General features: G+C 40.5%; 1 protein-coding gene across 4 annotated transcripts in view; it reads right to left on the bottom strand.

Annotated features, from left to right (window-relative positions):
• Window positions 1-9909: 9909 nt before the first annotated feature.
• The window catches only part of LOC307164937 (E3 SUMO-protein ligase RanBP2-like), a 73381-nt gene continuing 63030 nt past the window's right edge, over window positions 9910-20260 (bottom strand). For all 4 annotated transcript variants that reach the window (XM_079882158.1, XM_079882159.1, XM_079882160.1 and 1 more), the window contains 4 exons: window positions 18222-18385; window positions 16431-16704; window positions 14850-15178; window positions 9910-13290 (listed from right to left, as the gene is read on the bottom strand). In XM_079882158.1, coding sequence (XP_079738284.1) covers window positions 12934-13290; window positions 14850-15178; window positions 16431-16704; window positions 18222-18385 — 1124 coding nt within the window. In that variant the 3' untranslated portion in view covers window positions 9910-12933. The remainder of the gene's footprint in view (window positions 13291-14849; window positions 15179-16430; window positions 16705-18221; window positions 18386-20260) is intronic.

Raw genomic sequence — 20260 nt, 5'->3', positions numbered from 1 at the left:
AGAATGATATAAAATTATAAGATCAAATGGATATTTCAGCAGGTGAGTAGTTTTCTTATGTCATTTTTATGTTTTTAATCAAATGTACAGTACATCCACATTTCTTAACTTTCATGTATGTTACTGTTTATAGAGCTGGTAAGTCCCGCCCATCCGTAAAACCCCGCTGGACCTCTAGGTTGAAAAATCGTCAATGCAATTGAATGGGAGAAAATAATTATTTTCTGGTCCCGTTTGAATTGTGCCATGAATGTGAACATATGTTGTCTGTGAATTTTTTTGCGAGAGCAGGGTTGGTTGGGAGTCTTGGGACACTTTTCACTCTCTGTCATATTTCTCGGTCATGCTGTATGTTAAAATAGTCTAACCAGTAACAATCTCGGCTAATCAACAGATACATTTAATGTTCACAAATGATTCCTATTTTTTTTTTTATTCATCATAAAAGTCATGTTGTGCACTTGTGCCAACCAGCCCCAGAATGGGGGTTAGTTGGCATATGCAATGGGGTTGGTTGGCACAGATGCTATAGATACAAAGAATGAGGTGACAAATATAAAGAACTTGAGCATTTAATTCAAAACCGGAAGCAGAAAAACATTCAGCAGAATTTCTGCCCAAACCAAAAACAAATACAGCTTGTATGTGTGTGTGTGTGTGTGTGTGTGTGTGTGTGTGTGTGTGTGTGTGTGTGCGTGTGTGTGTGTGTGTTTGTGTATGAGTGGCACTGAAGACAAACTTCCCCAGGCCGCCTAAACACCCTAGCAACCACCCAAAGTACCCTAGCAACCGCATAGCAACACCCTAGCAACCATCCCAAGTATCTTAGCAACCACCCTGAACACCCTAGCAACCACATAGCAACACCTTAGCAACCACCCAGATTACCCTAGCAACCGCATAGCAACACCCTAGCAACCACCCCAAGTACCTTAGCAACCACCCCGAACACTCTAGCAACCACATAGCAACACCCTAGCAACCACCCAGAGTACCCTAGCAACAGCATAGCAACCACCCAGAGTACCCTAGCAACCACCTAGCAACCACACAGAACACCCTAGCAACCGTATAGCAACCATAATCTATCTTTCTATATACTATTTCTAATCTATCTATCTATCTATATATCTATCTATCTATCTATCTATCTATCTATCTATCTTCTAATCTTTCTTTCTAACTAATCTTTCTTTCTTTTTTCTTTCTTTTTTTTATTTCTTACTAATCTTTCTTTCTTTCATTCTAACTAATCTTTCTTTCTTTCTAACTAATCCAGGGCTGGCCGAGGCATAAGCGAACTAAGCAGCTGCTTGGTGCCCCCTGGTCACCAGGGGGCCCCCAATCGAGTTTTTTTTTTTTTTTTTTTTACATATTAAATAACTTAAACAAGTGACAAGTGAATGAATGAATAATTCAAGACAAGAAAATTCTGATTTTATGATTAATATACCTGCCTACAACTGCTGTGTCTGCCAGCGTTTGAGTCATGCGCATAAACTAGACACCTTGCGTGCATAGACAATTAGGGCCCTATCTTGCACCCAGCGCAATTGACTTTGTACACCGACGCATGTATCATTCCTATTTTGCACCCGCGCAAAGTGCGCTTTTCCCTCCACAGAAGCACGTCGCTAAACTAGGGAATGAACTTGCGCTCCCTGGGCGGTTCAGCGCAAAAAAGGAGGCGTGTTCCAGCGCAAACGTTCCTTCATGCTATTTTGCAGGTTTAGAAAACAATTGCGCCACTAACCAGGAAAAACCTAGTCTAAAGTCAGTGGCGCGTTGCGCATGTTATTCATATGCTATTTTAAGGGCGCATGCTTGGCCATAATCAATGTAGCATGTGCACAACGCGCATACACTTTGATTATCTCATCTACACAGAAGCAGCAGTTTTTATTTTTGCAAATCATACATTATTACGATAGATAGATAGATAGATAGATAGATAGATAGACAATTTATTATAAAAGCATACATCTAGCTTACACATTTACCCAAATTATCATACGCCTTTTTAACCGAAGTTAATTTGGGTGGGTTTCTCCATCCCCAACGTCCCTGACGAGAGCGTTGCTCTCCTCGGCTGTGAACCGCTCCTGGCGCGCGCCTGGCAAATCCCCCGTTATAATAGGAATCCGCTTTAGAACAAGCGTGCCTGCTCTTAAAGGGAATGTGAGATGACGCTCTGATTGGTTTATTTCACGTTACGCCCAAACCACACCTATGAATAATGAAGCTACTTCAGACCAACCCATTTTAGATTTGCGCCTGGCGCAAGAGTCATTTATCCCGCCGGGAAAATAGCAACAGCGACAAGACCCGCCCACAAAGTTACTTGCGCTTTGCGCTTTGACACTTGCGTTTCAGATCGTTAAAATAGGGCCCTTAGTGCGCATAGTCATGGTAATGTTAAGCCACCATGTCACAATAAAGGATGTATCCCTCTGATGCTGAAAAAAGAAAGAACAAAAGGATTGAAGGGGATCCTAATTGGAATTTAACCTTCTAGGTCTAAGGGATGCCAGCTAGCATTGCTGTACGTGTTGAATTGAACGTTTTAGCATCGGTAACGTTCCAGCTTCATAGGCAAAGATGGAGCATGTGCGCTCTGCTCTAAGATCTTTGGTGAGAGATGAATGAACGAATTAATTAATTCATTCATAAATGAATGAATGAATGAGGCATTTATATAGCACTTTATATGTACTACTGTACACCCAAAGCGCTTTACAATCATATCAGGGGATCTCTCCTCAACACCACCAGTGTGCAGCATCCACTTGGATGATGCGACGGCAGCCACAGTACAACGGCACCAGTGTGCTCACCACACACCAGCTATAGGTGGAGGGGAGAGAGAGTGATAGAGCCAATTCAGTGGATGGGGATTATTAGGAGGGTGCAATGTGGCCAGGACACCGGGATTACACCCCTACTCTTTACGAGAAGTGCCATGGGATTTTTAATGACCACAGAGAGTCTCATCCGAAGGACGGAAGATGGTATAGGTCTTTATAGGATGGTATTGGTCTTTATGAGAAAATATACCATGTTGAGTGGGGAGACTTCTGTGATGAAAATAGACTTCAATTTTATTAATATGGTGGTGAGTGATGTAAAACATGTGCTATCCTCATATTTATAGGCAGTAGATCACCATGTTAAGTTTTCACCATACTGCAATTATGCCTCATTTGCCAATAGAATATGAATTGTTAGGTGTGGTGTGGAATTGCTTGTTGATGAGTGTAAGTAATGATGGCAAAATAAACTCATTCTGCTCAATCAACTATGCACTTATGCAATGTTTTTTTTTTTCGTTTTTTTCTCAGGAACACTGTTGAAGTACTTTGGAGCACAACCAACTCTACCTGCCCCTGATCTTTCATCGAATGTCAGAGCCTCCACAGCAGGTGAGGGTTTTCTTGATGGCAAATGGTTACATAGCCTGTTAATATGACATGACACATTTAACATAGCTTTTTATTTATTTATTTTATCATTGCAGGTTCATCCACTGCAGAGTTACAAGCACCTGAAAGCGAGGAACAGTTACAAGCACTTACATTCACTGATACATAGGTTTCAACCTCAGCCGGCATGACGGGTCAGTTAATTTAAGTTAAAGTAACAGTTTTTGGTTTGTGTTGGCTTTACTGTAAAATATCCTGTGTAGTGTTATAAATTTTTTTTTTTTATCTAATGTCCCTACAGGTCCTTCTACATTTGCACCCACTGCTATATATTTCCCATCCACTCCCTCAAGCTCCAGCTATCAAGATAGATCAACAGATCCTCCAATTGACCCAGTTGAATGGTCAGCGTTCCTGTCAGACTCAGAAAGGACTGATCTGGTAAGAAGAGGGCCAGTGCCAATAAGTGACACCTTCACCTTCCCCAAGAAATCAGATGGACGAAGCTTTCACTACCACTATACATACAGACAATTTATTAATGGGGGAAAAAATCAAGCGAAGCTGACTAATTTATTCAAAGAAAAATTATGCGGTTTACTGCTTCTGTTGCAAATTATTCTCGAGAAAGTCCACAAAACTGTCAACAGAGGGACAGCGTGATTGGGTAAATGTAGATGCTTTGCTGAAACAGCATGAGAATAGTCCAGATCATTGCAATAATATGGTGAAGTGGAGAGACTTTGCCCACCGTCTTTCTAAGCAGAAGACTATTGATGCAACAGAAACGGCCCTTTTGGAGGCAGAAAAAAATCGTTGGAGAGATGTTCTCATCCGTTTGATTAGCAACATTCAGTCTTTGGCAGAGAGGAATCTTGCAGGCGGTCTGTCGATACTTTGCATCAGGCAAACAATGGGAACTTCCTTAAAGAGGTGGAACTGATGGCAAAATTTGACACGGTGTTAAAAGACCACATCAGACGAATTGCTAGTGGAATGCAGCACAACACGTACCTGGGTAAGACTATCCAGAATGAGCTGATAGAGTGTGTCAGTGACAAAATAATTGAGGTAATGGTGGCAGAAATCAAGGACTGCAAATATTATTCAGTTATTTTAGACTGTACACCTGATGTTAGTCACCATGAACAAATGTCTGTTGTGGTGCACACAGTCACTCTGGGCAAAACTGGGCAAAGGATTTCTGATAGCTCCAGAATCCACTGGCCTGGATTTGTCCAATCTAATCCTTAACAGGCTTGAGGAATTGGACATCCCTTTCCAGGATTGTCGGGGGCAGTCCTATGACAATGGGGCAAATATGAAGGGAAAAAACAAAGGTGTGCAGGCTAGGCTATTGGTTAAAAATCCAAGAGCTTTTTATGTGCCTTGCAGTTCTCATACCCTAAATCTGACAGTCTCAGATGCGGCTAAAGCATCAACGAATGCTTCTTGTTTTTTTTGGAAATGTGGAGAAGGTGTACAATTTGTTCGCTGGGTCCACTCAAACATGGGGCATCTCACGGAAGTTTGTTGACCTCACCCTCAAGTCCTGGAGTGAGACGCGCTGGGAAAGCCGGATTAAAAGCATTGAAGCTTTGCGCTACCAGTCAGAGAAGCTGAGGGAAGCCCTGCTAGAAGTTAGAAATAAAGCGACTGACCCTGTAGTGGCTGTTGAAGCCAACTCCCTTGCGGAAGAAATAGGTTCATTTCGATTTCAGATTTGTTGTGTTGTCTGGTTTGACATTTTGTCTAAAATTAACATCACTAGCAAGCTTCTACAGTCAACCAACATGCAGCTTGATGTAGCTGTTAACCTTGTTCAAAAGAACTCATCAGTTACCGAAAAACAGGCTTCTGTGATGCACAGACATCTGCAAAAGAAATCTGTGAGCGGATGAACACAGAAGCAGTGCTGAAAGAGAAGCGATTGCGTTCTACAAAAAGGCACTTTGCCTATGAGGCTGCAGATGAGCCGGTAGTGGATGCTATGAAGAGGCTAGAAGTGTCCTTTTTTAATGCTGTAGTGGACTGTAGCATTCAGTCGTTGGAGGATAGATTTAAGTCTCTAAGTGAGGTTAAAGAAAACTTTGGAGTGCTGCTCAATTTTAGGGAGCTAGATCGAAAGGTCCAGAGGGAACAATGTGAGCTTCTTGGGGAAAAACTCTCTTGTGGAGAGGAGGCTGATATTGATGGTTAGCTTCCCCAAACAATGATGACCGCCCTTGAGGTTCTCACATACCTCTCACAAAATGAGATGTGTGAGCTTTACCCAAATCTTTGAGTAGCTCTCAGGATAGCCTGCACTCTGCCTGTGACAGTTGCCTCAGCAGAGAGGAGCTTTTCCAAGCTCAAATTGATTAAAACATTCATGAGATCATCAATGGCCCAGGAAAAGACTAAGTGGACTTGCAGTTATTAGTATTACTAACAAAGTTGGCCAAGCAATACCGTACAATGATATCATCAGTGACTTTGTCTCCAGAAAAGCTAGGAAGGAACGATTTTGAGGACAATTGTCATTATTGAACCCTTGCAGTTATTGGCCCCTATCTTGCACCCAGCGCAATTGACTTTGTACACCGACGCATGTATCATTCCTATTTTGCATCCAACGGACAGAGGACTTTTCCCTCCACAGACACACGTCGGTAAATTAGGGAATGAATTTGCTCTCCCGGGGGCGGTTCAGCGAAAAGAGGAGGCGTGTTCTGGCGCAAACGTTGCCTGGTGCTATTTTGCAGTTCCAGAAAACAATTCCGCCACTGACCAGGAAAAACCTAGTCTAAAGGCGCGTTATTCAGATGCTATTTTAAGGGCGCATGCTTGGCCATAATGTAGCGTGTGCACAACGCGCATACACTTTGTTTCTCTCTAGACATGTGCCGGTATTCGGTAATGCGATAAATCGCGGTAATGAATATGCACGATATTGTTATCGTGGACACTTCAAAATACCGTGAAAAATAATAGATCAGAATTTATATTTATTTTTTTATAGAACGAGCATTAGCTTATTTTCCATCAACCGTTTAAACAAACACTGCGTATATGCTGTGCGAAACACGTGCGCGCTCTGATGTAAACAATCCCCACATGTAGAAGCACTGTGTGCATGCGGCGCAGTGTGCACTCTAGTCTAATGTAAACAATCCTCACATGGAGAAGAAGCATGGCGGAAGGAGGAACGCTGCCGACGATTCATCCCCTTTCTAAAAGCAGGGCTGCCAACTCTACGCATTCAGTCAGTTTAAATGCCTCATAAATAATATCGATCAATCAGTGTTTTTCAGCCACGGAAAGAGGTCAATAAAACTGCATAATTGCAACAATTATGTCACAGAACATTACATTTACCTCAGGAAAGCCATTTAATGACCAACACTTTAGTTGACTAGAAAAAATAGCTATAGAGTATTTTGCTAAATACAGTATGTGCACTATATTACATTTGTATTATATTTTTACTTGTGTCATAATTGTTATTATAATAAAAAACTAATTATATTTAATTTAATTTGTTATTTTTAACCTTTAATAATACCAGCTGACAGAGCTCTCTGTATGTTTACAGCATTATGTAAGATATTTTTTCTTGAGAAAAATTAACATGTAGTCTATCTACTGTAGCCTACCTAATATTTATCCAAAGAGTCAATATTGAATCAAGATTGAAATCAAATCCCAAGAATTGAATTGAAATCGTGAAAATTGTGTAAAATTCTTTTTAGTTACCAAATGTTCTGAGTGAGAAACACTCGTCTCTTTTCTGATCAGTGCTTCCAGCTGCTGTCTGTGCTGTTGTTCAGGAGATGGATCTGAGGGCGAGTAAATCATGAGAAGCTTCATTTTTGGGCGAAGGATTCCTTTAAGTGCCACACTAAAGAATCATACTCACTTTGCTGAACCTTTACGGAGTGCTGATGAAGACGGTTTTACTCTCAAGTCAAACCTTTGTTCCATTAAGAGCATTTCTGACCAGCTTTATACATACATTCTTCTCTTTCATGAATAAAACAAGAAAAAAAGGCCTTTTAATAAAGTGTCAATTAGGGCATTTCATTCAATTTAAACATCCAAAAGCCGAAGGGGATCCCACTTTATATTAAGTGGCTTCAACTTCTATGTACTAACATTGAAATTAATAATTTGATACAATGGACATACATGTTTTTACACTGTACTTGTATTTTGAAAATACCTGCATTTAATTACAGCTGCAATTAATTTATGTAACTACATTTGTAATTACACTGATGACCCTTTCCTTACACCTTAACCTTACCTTAAACCACACCTGTCCCTAACCTTACACGTATCACACCTCAATAGCAGCACAAGTGTTTTATAATACAACATCAACACAATAAGTACATTGTACTTACAGTGCTATGCATAAGTTTAGGCACCCATACTAAAGTTGACTAAAAAGAGGAATAAAAAATCATCTTTTGGAAACTGAACTTAATGCCTTAATTTAAAAAATTAGGAAAAATCCAACCTTTAAGGACACCAATTTTCTTTGTTAATGAATAATGTATCGTAAATAAATAAATGTTCTTCCTTAAAATACAGGGTGCATAAGTTTGGACACCCCTATGTTAAATTCCCATAGAGGCAGGCAGATTTTTATTTTTAATTTTTTTTTTTTTTTAATTTTTTTAGGATACTATGCATCCTGATAAAGTTCCCTTGGCCTTTGGAATTAAAATAGCCCCACATCATCACACAGCCTTCACCATATCTAGAGATTGGCATGGTTTTATTTCAGTTAGCCTAATAGCTAGTTTGATTTGCATTGAGAGATGATCTTATGGAAAGTACCCCATGCCAATCTCTAGGTATGGTGAAGGCTATGTGATGATGTGGGGCTATTTTAATTCCAAAGGCCAAGGGAACTTTATCAGGATGCATAATATCCTAAAAAAATAATTAAAAAAAATACTTAAAAATAAAAATCTGCCTGCCTCTATGGGAATTTAACATAGGGGTGTCCAAACTTATGTACCCTGTATTTTAAGGAAGAACATTTATTTATTTACGATACATTATTCATTCACAAAGAAAATTGGTGCCCTTAAAGGTTGGATTTTTCCTAATTTTTTAAATTAAGGCATTAAGTTCAATTTCCAAAAGATGATTTTTTATTCCTCTTTTTAGTCAACTTTAGCATGGGTGCCTAAACTTATGCATAGCACTGTATTTTTCGATGTAAGTACATAGTACTTAATGCCACTTAATATTAAGTGGGACCGCCAAAGGTCTTTTTGAAAAAAAAAAAAAACTCTTTAGCTTATTTGATTATTATTTGTCCTGTAGTTGTTATGTTGGACTGAATGACTGATTGAGTTGTTAAACTGCGTGTGTTTGCAGGAGAGTTTAGCTGTGCTTGATGAAGATGAACGACTGAACCGACTCAAGCACACGCGTCTGAATACATTCACTGTCTACATGTTCATGTGCGCTGGATTTCATCTTGATTGCACAGAATCTGTATGAGCTGAGACTGAGATTTATTATGGTAGTTCAGTCACTTCAGTGGTGTGTTCATGAATATGAAGATATGCAGTCTTATGTTCTGTTTAATTCCTCACTTGAGTTCTATAGAATTGTATTTGATGTGTGGATGTTTATATTGTTCAGCAGCAACACACAATAATAAGTTTTACTGTAAGCACTTAATTTTGTCTACTAATGCACTGATAACACAAGTGCTAAATGTACAGTCCTGTTCGAGTGTAGAAGAGAAGATACATCTACAGTTTACCCTTTTGATCATTCATTCCAAAATCTATCCTATCTATCCTTTCACTGAAGTAAAACAATTAAAAGTGGAGGGAAAATCTCATGGAATTAATGTTTTATTCAACACTTTTTTCAACCTCCCTTTGCCAAGATACCAGCTCTGAGTCTTATATAATGGCTGATGAGTTTGGAGATGAGAGACCATTCCTTCATACAGAATATCTCCAGATCCTTCATTCCTTCATACAGAATCTCTCCAGATCCTTCATTCCTTCATACAGAATCTCTCCACATCCTTCGGATTGCCAGCTCCTTCTCTTCAGTTCAGCCCACTCAAACTCAGAGGGTGTCAGGTTTAGAATTTTTATCTGTTGGTATTTGCTAGAATCCATGATACCATGTATCTGAACAAGAAGTCCAGGACCTCCAGCAGAAAAATAAGCCCACAACATTAAAGATCCAGCAGTATATTGAATCGTAGGCATGGGCTACTTTTTATGTACCCCATCGTGTCTGACAACTGAATATGCTGGAGTTTGTTTTTGGATGAGCAATAAGACTTTTTTTTCTTGAAACTCTCCCAAACAACATGTGAAATCGGGGCAGTTTAATTTTGGTTTTGAGGCTTTTTGACCCCAAGAAAAAACAATCCATCCAGACAGGTCTAAAAGATGGATTTATGATATACTCGCTTATTTAAATTCACAATTGTGAACAAAAAATATATATAGTGTACTTTGAAATTCAATCCAATCCAATCCACCTTTATTTATAAAGCACCTTAAAAACAACACTGTTGACCAAAGTGCTGAACACAGTCTATAAATAAACAATAACATACAACAAAGACACAATAACAATAAAAATAAAACAATAAATAACAATAAAAATAAATGCAACAGTAATACAAAACTGAAAGTCAACAATCAAACTGAGTTAAAAGCCAAAGAAAATAAATGAGTTTTAAGACGGGATTTAAAAACAGGAAGAGACTCAGTCAGTCTGATGTGCAAAGGCAGCTCATTCCAGAATCTCGGAACTGCCACGGCAAACGCTCGGTCACCTCTTAATTTTCGTTTGGTCTTGGGGACGACCAGCAGTGCCTGGTCAGCTGACCGGAGCGAACGAAAGGGGGTGTAGGGCACGAGCAGATCAGACAGGTACTGGGGGGCCAGGCCATGTAGACATTTAAAAACAAATAAAAGAATTTTAAAATCAGTGCGAAAGTGCACAGGGAGCCAGTGGAGGGATTGGAGAATGGGTGAGATATGGTCAAATTTTCGAGTTCCAGTTAAAAGACGAGCAGCTGCATTTTGGACTAATTGTAATCGTGCCATAAGTGATTTGCTAAGACCAGTGTAAAGTGCATTACAATAATCTAAACGAGTGGTGATAAAAGCATGGATTAAAATGTCAAAATCAGGTCGAGATAAAACCGGTTTTACTTTGACTAGTTGCCTCAGCTGGAAGAAGCTGGTCTTCACCACTGCACTTATCTGGGCATCCAGTTTTAAACGACCGTCCAACTTGACTCCCAGGTTTGTAACCACAGGGCTAATGTCTCGGGTTAGACAACCCAGGTCAATAGGAACCGCAGCAGCTGAGTCACTAGGAGCAAATAACAATCTCAGTTTTGTTCTCATTTAAATACAAAAAATTCATAGCCATCCATGCTTTCACCTCATTCAGACACTCTAAAAGGGTTTTTGACTGACTTAGCGGCACATATATTTGGCAATCGTCAGCATAAAGATGAAACGAAACATTGTGACTTCTGAGGATTGACCCAAGAGGCAGCAGGTACATTGAAAAAAGTAGCGGCCCAAGGACAGACCCTTGAGGAACTCCACACGATAGAGAAGCCGAAGAGGACACAGCATCACTGACCTGAACTGAAAAACTTCTGCCTTCCAAATAGGACATAATCCAGGCTAAGGCCAACCCCTTAATGCCCACACAGTTCTCCAGTCGAGACAATAAAATTTGGTGGTCAACTGTATCGAACGCAGCCGTAAGGTCTAATAGCAGCAGAGCAACAGTATCACCAGAGTCCGAAGCCAGAAGAATGTTGTTAAAAACCCTCAGCAGAGCTGTCTCAGTGCTGTGGGCTGACTTAAACCCAGACTGAAAAGGAGAACGCACAGAACGCACGGTTTAACTACGACACAAGAGAGGGAAATTTCAAATACAACAGGCATATGATCAGAGAAAAAAGCATCACAGACTTCAAGATTAGAAACAGTTAAGCCATGAGTTAAAACCAGGTCAAGAGTGTGCCCACGTTCCTGCGTGGGGCCAGATACACACTGTACAAGATTAAAACACTCAATGACATTTAAAAAAGCTCTTGCCATTGGCTTTTCAGGACAGCACACGTGGATGTTAAAGTCCCCTACAATAAGGAGGCAGTCATACATTGGCACAAACTCAGCCAAAAAATGAGAAAAGTCAGTGATGAAATCCTTGTTGTATTTGGGTGGCCTATATACGAGTGCGCACAGCACTGGAGATGCACCGCTCAGTTCAAACAAATTCACCTCAAAGGTGGCAAAGGATACAGCGAGTGCGAGCTGTTTACACTTAAAATTTGTTTTATAGACTGTTGCCAGTCCTCCTCCACGACCTGACGTCCTCGGGGAGTTAAAGTACAAACAGTCAGACGGTAAAAGTTCACAAAAAGCACTCGACTCACCCACCGGAATCCACGTTTCCGTTACGCAGAGAAAATCCAGATCACGCGACTCAAAGAAGTCCTTCAAGATGAAAGTTTTGTTTGCTAGCGATCCAGCATTCACCAGGGCAAACCTAACTGGATCCGGGGCTTTTGCAGCCAGTGTAGTCCGAGCAAGCGGCCGAAGATTCTGCTGATTCACCCCGCGCCAGCGGAGGTGAGGAGCCTGAACACGGCAAGCAGGGAGCCCCACGTCCAAGCCAGCCACTGGAACCAAACAGGAGTCGATCGGGTCCGCAGAATGCCACGGCGCGAGGCGACGAAATTCCGGACGGATTCCAGGCAAAGTCATGGTGGAAGACGCCAGCCTGGTCCTCAATTTCACCAGCCAACCACCGCGTTTCCCCCGGCGTCTCCGGCGCACTCTGCGCAAAAGTGGAGCTGACACACGGCGAAGGTGAGCTGGTATTCCCGTAAGAAACGGAGGACAGAAAGTTTTTTGGCCATCATGCTCAAATGGCACCACGTTTTTAATCAAGGGTCGAAGGTCTAGGAGTATTTGGCGGTCATAGACCAGTAGAGAGTTGACATTTGCAATAATAATTGACAAAAATAACGTAAATACAAACAAAGTGCGCAGAGACAGACGGCAAGCCATAGACACCGGCGCCAACTTCCATCTTACCTCAGACTAACCTCAGTTAAATTCAGTATGTTTTGATATTTAATCAATACATTTATGGTCAATTTCATGTAGGTCATACCTACGAAGTAGAGAGAAGAAATTAGTGGATTTACTGAACAAATAATGACTCCTGATCTCTGCTGTTTATACAGTGGTAGCGTAAATACCTGGTATCAGTTTTCTTGAAACAATGAAATTCTTCTGGATAAAATAAGTCAAGCTGCTCTATTTCTCCTGTAGTTGTATTCAAATGTTTTATCACATAATGACACTGTATAACTAGTGAAATGCAAGCAGCCAGATGTTTATTTTATGTTCAGGAGATTGAAAATACAGACTTATAAGACAGAAAGCCAACCTTGGAAAAGTCTCCGTAAACTCAACCCACATCAAGGTAACTTGTAGTTTTCATATTAAAAGTAACTTCTTTTTTGCAAAGCATTCATTTTATTGTTTAGGAAAGTTGACAACTGTCCACAGTCTGAGATGGTGATGGTTTTAGTGGGTTTGCCGTCCTTAGTGCCCAGCTTTGATATTCTCTTCACCACATCCATGCCTTCTTTGACAAAGCCGAAAGCCACGTGCCTAAAGTCCAGGTGTTCTGCTTTTTTGAGTGTGATGAAGAACTGCGAGCTGTTGGTGTCTCTGCCGCGGTTGGCCATGGACAGCAGTCCCGGGCCCGTGTGCCTCACGTTGAAGTTCTCATCCTCAAACTTCCCTCCGTAGATGGACCTCCCTCCCGTCCTGTCCCCCCTGGTGATGTCGCCTCCCTGAGAGACAACAGACCAAACAATCACCTTTACTGGTGTTTGAACACTGATGTGTTAACAATAGAGCCCGACCGATATATCGGCGGGCCGATATTAGGCATTTTCCAAACTATCGGTATCGGCATTTATAATGGCCGATAAATTAATATTTAAAAAATGCGTTCATGTAACATGTAAGGGTGGCACTGCCAATTAAGCACCTTATAGCTGTCGCAAAGAACCGGCAAAAGTAATGATTATGAATATGTCAAATATAGCAAGGAGACATTTTAATTGTTTATTAATAAACAAGTGTTTTATGTGTCAGTGTCGGCTGCAAAGATGAAGTTGACGATGCTGACTCGCGATCTTCGCAGTAGTGAACACCCCAGAGAGAAACGCACATTTCATCCAGATTACATAAGCAGAGAGCAGTCTGTTTTCTTTCATTTTGAATTGTTCTGTTTAAAAGTAAACATTTCAAGATTTCTATAGATTTGTCTCAGGTCTGTGAGAGGCAAGTAGGCTACCTTATACACTGAGTTTCGGTTAATTTATGAGACGAGCTCCAGTTCACGCGCCGGCGCCTCTGTGTCGTGATTATCTATTTGTCTGCTATATTTAAATTTAAATTCAGGCAATTGGTTGATGAAACATTGATTAAAATTAAGATACAATTAATACAAAATTAAATTAAATTTAAAGACAGGCTTTGTGCTTTCTGTTTGAGGTCTCTGTGAAAGTTTTAAAGCAGTCTTTTAGTGCCGCTTTCAGAGCGGTCACGTCCGTAACGGAGAGCGGTCATGTCCGTAACATTGTTTTTTCCTCATAAATGTGAACATGAAAAATAAAATAAATTGAATATTTTATGTTCTGTGGAGAGCCAACTCTCTTCATCCGGTGTGTAGTATTACTTTTGGTTTGCTCAGTGTAATTCACAGAATTACAAAAAAATATTTTGCCACCTAAAAGTTAAAGATTTTTTGTGTCACCTCTGTTACGCTGTGTGTTGTGTATGTGTATTTCCCTCATATTAAATATTACAACCAGACCAAAAAAATCACCTTTACTGGTGTTTGAACACTGATGCATGTTTTTTTCACACCCAAATAGGAGCAAATTGGAAATTTATAATAAATGATCTGTGGGGTATTTAGAGCTGAAACTTCACAGACATGTTCTGGGGACACCTGAGTCTTATATTATATCTTGTAATAAGGGGCATAATAGGTCCCCTTTAAAATCAAATTGAATACTATTTTAAGAATTTAAGAAAAGACAATAAAATGACAGGAAAAACATAATTTTAACAGTCAGAGTTCAAATAACGGAATAAATGATAATGCAGACTCACTCTCTGACAGTAGATGGCGCTTATGAAACAGCAGAAATACAGCGGTTACCCCAGTAAACAGAGCATCATGATTCCTGTTTTTTCGTCACCAAATTTAAGACCTCTTGAAATGATAACTAAGACTTTTCTTTTACAATTAGTGCGAACATATTTAAGGCCATAAAAAGGCTTAAATGTTATGAGTTTTTAGGGAGACATGCTGTGTTTTCAGATGGTGCGGCCTCACCTGACACATGAAGTCAGGGATGACCCTGTGGAAGACGGAGCTCTGGAAACCAAAGCCCTTCTCGCCTGTGCACAGAGCCCGGAAGTTCTCTGCCGTTTTGGGAACGATGTGAGCGAACAGCTCCATGACGATTCTCCCAGCTGGCTCGCAATCGACAGCCATGTTGAAGAACACCACAGGGTTGGAGTCTCGAGAATGCGCTACCAACACCTCAGCGCAGACGGCCTGTGACATGAGGCTCTGGCAGTCAACGAACGCTCGTCTGAAGGACTCGGCCAGCTCTGGAGTCCTGAACTTGGCCGCGAGCTGCTCGACCTTCCCATATCCCTCTGTTTGTGGGAAAACACACATGTGAACAACACTGCCCAGCACAGTTTCCACTAGGAAAAAAAATCCTGCACATTCTAATGCGAAAAACGTGCATTTGAATTTTGGTGTGTTGAGAGGCCCGCGAGACATGATGATGGCGTAACTGACGTGGTTTGTGTTTGTTAGCTTATCCATTATACAGCGTGGTGAGGCTGCGTTGTTACTTTGAAACATGGCGGGAAAAGGTTTCCTGCGGATGAAAACCCACTCAGTTGGAGGCAAAAATCAGGCAACGACACACTTACACATCGGTCAGAGCTGAGTGTGTGTGTTCATCAGTTAGAAGGATTGCCAACAGAAAGCACTCAGCACTCGCTCAGATCAAGTTGAGCGTCTGATATTTTTGACGACCAATACGTAGATGTAGTGAGTAGAAGTGGAGTGTTTCTGAATGACAGTTTGCCATTGTGTGTTCATGTAGTAGTTCATTAAGCTGTCTGTTGGAGTGTATTTTCTCAGGTTACTGATGCATGAACAGTTTTATGCACTATTGTAACCTAATTTTCCTTGCATGCACATTAAGTAAATTATATTTTATTTAAGAACAATTGTTTCAAAAGTTAATGCACTTTAAAAAAGTTATTATTTTTTTAACAGTAATTTCATTTCCAAAAGTTGCAATGCTTGATTTGGTTTATGATTGCTTATTGCACTCGCTTGCGCCCTCTTGTGGGCATAGGAGACAATACAGTACTTTTTCCCTGTAACATTAAGGCTACGTTTACACGGAAACGATCTGAAGAGAAAACGCAAAAGTGATCACTTTTTATTCTGCATTTAGACTAGTGTTATGGGGGGGAAATCTGTGTGCATACGATAATGTGAAATTGAAAGTGTGTGAAATTCAATGTAGTATGCACTCCAGGTGGCTAGGTGGCAATGTGAAGCACTGATCGGTGCCTTCACTGTTTACCGTTTAGACGGAAACGCGACGGTGGAGCATTTTTAAGATTTCCACTCTGGAGGGTGGTTTCACTTTTTTGCGTTTTTAAGCCCCAAAAACGGCATCGCCATCTAAACGAAAGGCACATCTGATAAAATATTTTTACGTTTTCACCCGAGAGCGTTCTCGTATAAACAGGGCCTAAGTATTGCCCAAGGTATTTAAATATAATTTAGAATTTTGCCAATATTTAAGAAAGAAATTCAAATTTAGCTTTTCAACCATTTTGACAGCCCTAGTTTCCAGTGGTTGTGGTGCGAGAGCTGTACCTGAGTAGTCGGTGGTAGTCCACACCAGCGCGTTGGCCAAGGTGTTCATGGGCTTGAGCTTGATGCTCTGGTTGATGGTGTGGTTAGCACAGACCTTCAGCACCTGCTCGCGTCTCATCAGCACACGGTAACACTTCTTGACGGGGTGGAACAGGATCTTGATGTCTCCCACGCCGTGCTCCTTCCACTGGTTGAGTTTGCGGTCCAAGCGGTAGAGTCTGGTTCTTTCTTTGAACAGGATCTCCTCGTCCTCCTCGCCAGACTTCACCTCCACCTGCAGGAGTCACGTCAACACGTCAAGTCAGCTACCTGTATAAATACCCATCTAAGAGGTAGGCTAGTGCCCCCTAATGGCGAGGAGAAGCATAACCTCTAAATGTAACCATTACCATTGTTATAAGCTCAAACACAGGCTCTGAAAAAAAACAAAGTTTTATAAATGTTAAACCTTTAAGAAAAGGGATGAGACAAAATTATAAATTATATTTATATTAATTTTAAGATGTGTGCTTCAGATGTTTAGATGTGCAGACGTGCTGAGTGAAAATTCACTCTTAAATTTAATTTAATCAATCAATAATACTATTGATCAGCCTTACCAAACATGGACGTTTTTTCCACTAGAAACAAACCTTGTTGTGTTATTTTGATTTAATACTGTGAAGCTGCTTTGATACAATCTGTATTGTGAAAAGCGCTATACAAATATACTTGACTTGACTTGACTTGACTCTTTTAGATGGCGTAGATGGAGCTTATGGAACAGCAGAAATACAGTGCTTAACCCAGTTAGATCTGTAAACTAAACAGCGCCACGCTTCTTAACACAATTTACACATTATATGGAGGAAAAATGGGAAAAAATGGCATCAAAACTTTCTGAATACAATCATATAACTGTGAAAGCATGGGCCTGTAGAAGGTGCAACAGCATCATGTTGTTACTGTAAAACTTGCACTGTGCACATTTAAGTAAATCATAGCCGTATTAAATCATGGCCTCTTCTCCTTCATTGATGTTTAATAAGCAATAACATTAAACAATTTTGCATAAGACCTCTTGAAATTATAATTAAGACTTTTCTTATAACATTTTAGATATTTAAGACTTTTAATGGCCTTAAATTTTACAAATTTAAAAATTCAAGGTTTTTTTAAGGCTTTCTATGCATCTGTTATCAAGCAGTGGGCTTTAGCTGTAAATCATTAGAAAGGTCTAAGGTTTTATAATAAATTATTCAATTATTAAGATAAAATCTGTGATGGTAATTTCTTATGTTTCTGTCAAGAAATCTTATGCATCCACTGGAAAAAAAAAATCAAATTGCGACAATATATGGTTCATCTGTGTTCAAGCCATCTTGGGTATTTTAAAGTACATTTATGATGGAATGCTAATTGAAATAGCCTTTAGAATACAATAAAAAATTATATCATTCTGTCTCAATCTAAGATTGCCACGTTACACCACAAATGTAAGTTATTTCAAACACTCGACTGATTTTATGAAGTGAAGTGAGTAAAAACATGTCATTAAATGTTCCTATTTGTTGGGCAACAGGTTTGTAAATGCTTCTGCAAGGTTGGAAAGATGCAGGTTATGAGTGACTCGAACTCTCAGCGCTTGCTGAGATGGAGCAGCATTCACTGCAAACTGATCGATCCGCTCTGATCTCAGTGCTGCGCTTCATCATGAAACACACTGCGCATATAAAACTCTGATTTCATAATTGCACTCAGGTTTAATTCCGGTTAATCGTGCGGCCCTGGATTAACCTCTCACACACTCACCTCTGGCAGAGACACGATCGGCTCAAAGTGGATCTCCTTATTACGGGGAGATTCGTCATTACTGCCCTCCTCTTCTCCTTCATTGTGTGCTTCCCCTCCTTCAATTCGCGCAGGTGCACTGCCAAAGACCGTGGCACCGGTGTTTGACCACGAAAAATTTGCATCTACAGAAATAAACATGTGCGCGTGAAAACACTAAAAACATAAGACTGCCAAAAGCTATACTGACAGCAGCAGTATGTACAAACACATTATAAGTGGCTTATAAAAACACAATGAGAGAGAGAGAGAGAGAGAGAGAGAGAGAGAGAGAGCCTGCTGATCGATGTGTTTGAGGGCAAAAGATACCGCAAGGGGCTCCAGACAATTTATCTGCATTACTTTGACTGGTTCGGCCCACGCTCCATTCACAAGGTTTCCCTCCGTTATCACTCTCCAACCCGGTCTGTGGTGACTACCCTGCGATCTGAAATCACTCCCATTATCACCCCTTCCAACAGGAATTCCCCATGAAGAGATCGGTGCCTGTAATGGTGCCTGTGCAGACCGGATCCCCCAGGGCAAGTGCGGGAAGGTGCTCTGGACTTATACTTCATAGAAGAAGCCATGTTTAACTGGTAAGTTGAGAAAACTTATTTTCTTGGTAAAGCATTGCACTATGCTTAATGTTTTATTTGGCCTGACACCCTACGACAAGTGGTAACTTGTCTTTAGGACAGTTTTATCAGTTCATCTACATTACTCACCGATCAAATAAGACTTTGGCGGGACAAAAATTCACTTTGGCGGGCACTAAAACAAGTTCAATGCAGGAGAATTCATGCGTGAATTTAACTGAGTACATGACCATGCACTCGCACAAATGCGACCACATAAAATTTTTACTTGCACATTCTCCAAAAATGGTCACAGTCTGGAACCCTGCAATGTGACAATGTGAGCTAGCATCTTGGAAATTACGTTTCTTCGGGCTAATTTTGTTTGTTTAGAAATTGTAATTTGATTGAAAGAATAACACACAGATTTAAAACCGGATTTAAAAAAAAATTACATTTTTGATAGCTGATGGAAGTAGCCAATAGGATTTCTCCTGTGTAACTGTTTTGCTGTTTCTCAGCTTCACTGTTGCTTCAATGTCAAATAAAATTGCCGAAACATGGGAACACACCTCACCCAATCCGGCCATGCATGTACAATGTCCACAAATCACGCTGCCACTCTTCTCCGCTATCAACCAGGGCACCAGAAAAGGGTCTGTGGTACATTGAGAATGGCGCACTCGGGCGGTCAAAACACACCTTTCTCCGATGGCAGCATGCTTTATATCTTGTACCCATCCACTTACAAAATAATTGTATGGACTTTCTTCCTCTTAATTCGTCAAAAGTGTACGCACTAACGGTGTGGATGAGATACTTGGCAATGTCCATTTCCTGAATATCGGGGTACGCCGCAGGATTACATGACCAGTCCTCTTTCGACATTGTGTAAGGATCCTTTCCATAGATAAAACTCAATTTCTCATCATATCTTGCCTTGCAAACATCGTCTAATGTGTCCCTGTAAATAACCTTCACCTTGTCGCCAGGTTTGGAGGAATTTGTCATCGTTATCTCAACACAAAAAGTCAAAAATACTTGGGTAAATGAAAAGGCGGTAAACATGAGCATGACAGCTTTGACACACAACATGGCGGCACGCCGCAGAGGATAATGGGTAATTCGAGAAACGGAAACCCATCTATAACGAGAAATGAAAACAAGCTCGTTTATTCGTTTTTTAGTTTAGTTTAAAAAAACGAAAAGTGAGATTTTGGCTCCATTTTTAATTTTTCGTTTGTGGTTTACAAATCAGTTTATGGGTTTGATATTTCATTTGCACACGTGGGCGGTGCTGAAACGCCCCTTTCATCTGATTGGTCAAACCACTTCGCCTTCAGTAAGCTACGAGCTTTTCTTTCTGTCAGGCAGAATAAGAGTCGGTACGAGTGCAGCACTGACAAATGCACTTTAATAAAATAATGTCTGAAACCACCACTC

Source organism: Squalius cephalus (genome assembly GCF_949319135.1).
Source record: "Squalius cephalus genome assembly, chromosome: 9".
Lineage (NCBI taxonomy): Eukaryota > Metazoa > Chordata > Actinopteri > Cypriniformes > Leuciscidae > Squalius > Squalius cephalus.
Note: the sequence above shows the minus strand (reverse complement) of the source record. Positions and strands in the feature narration are given on the sequence as shown.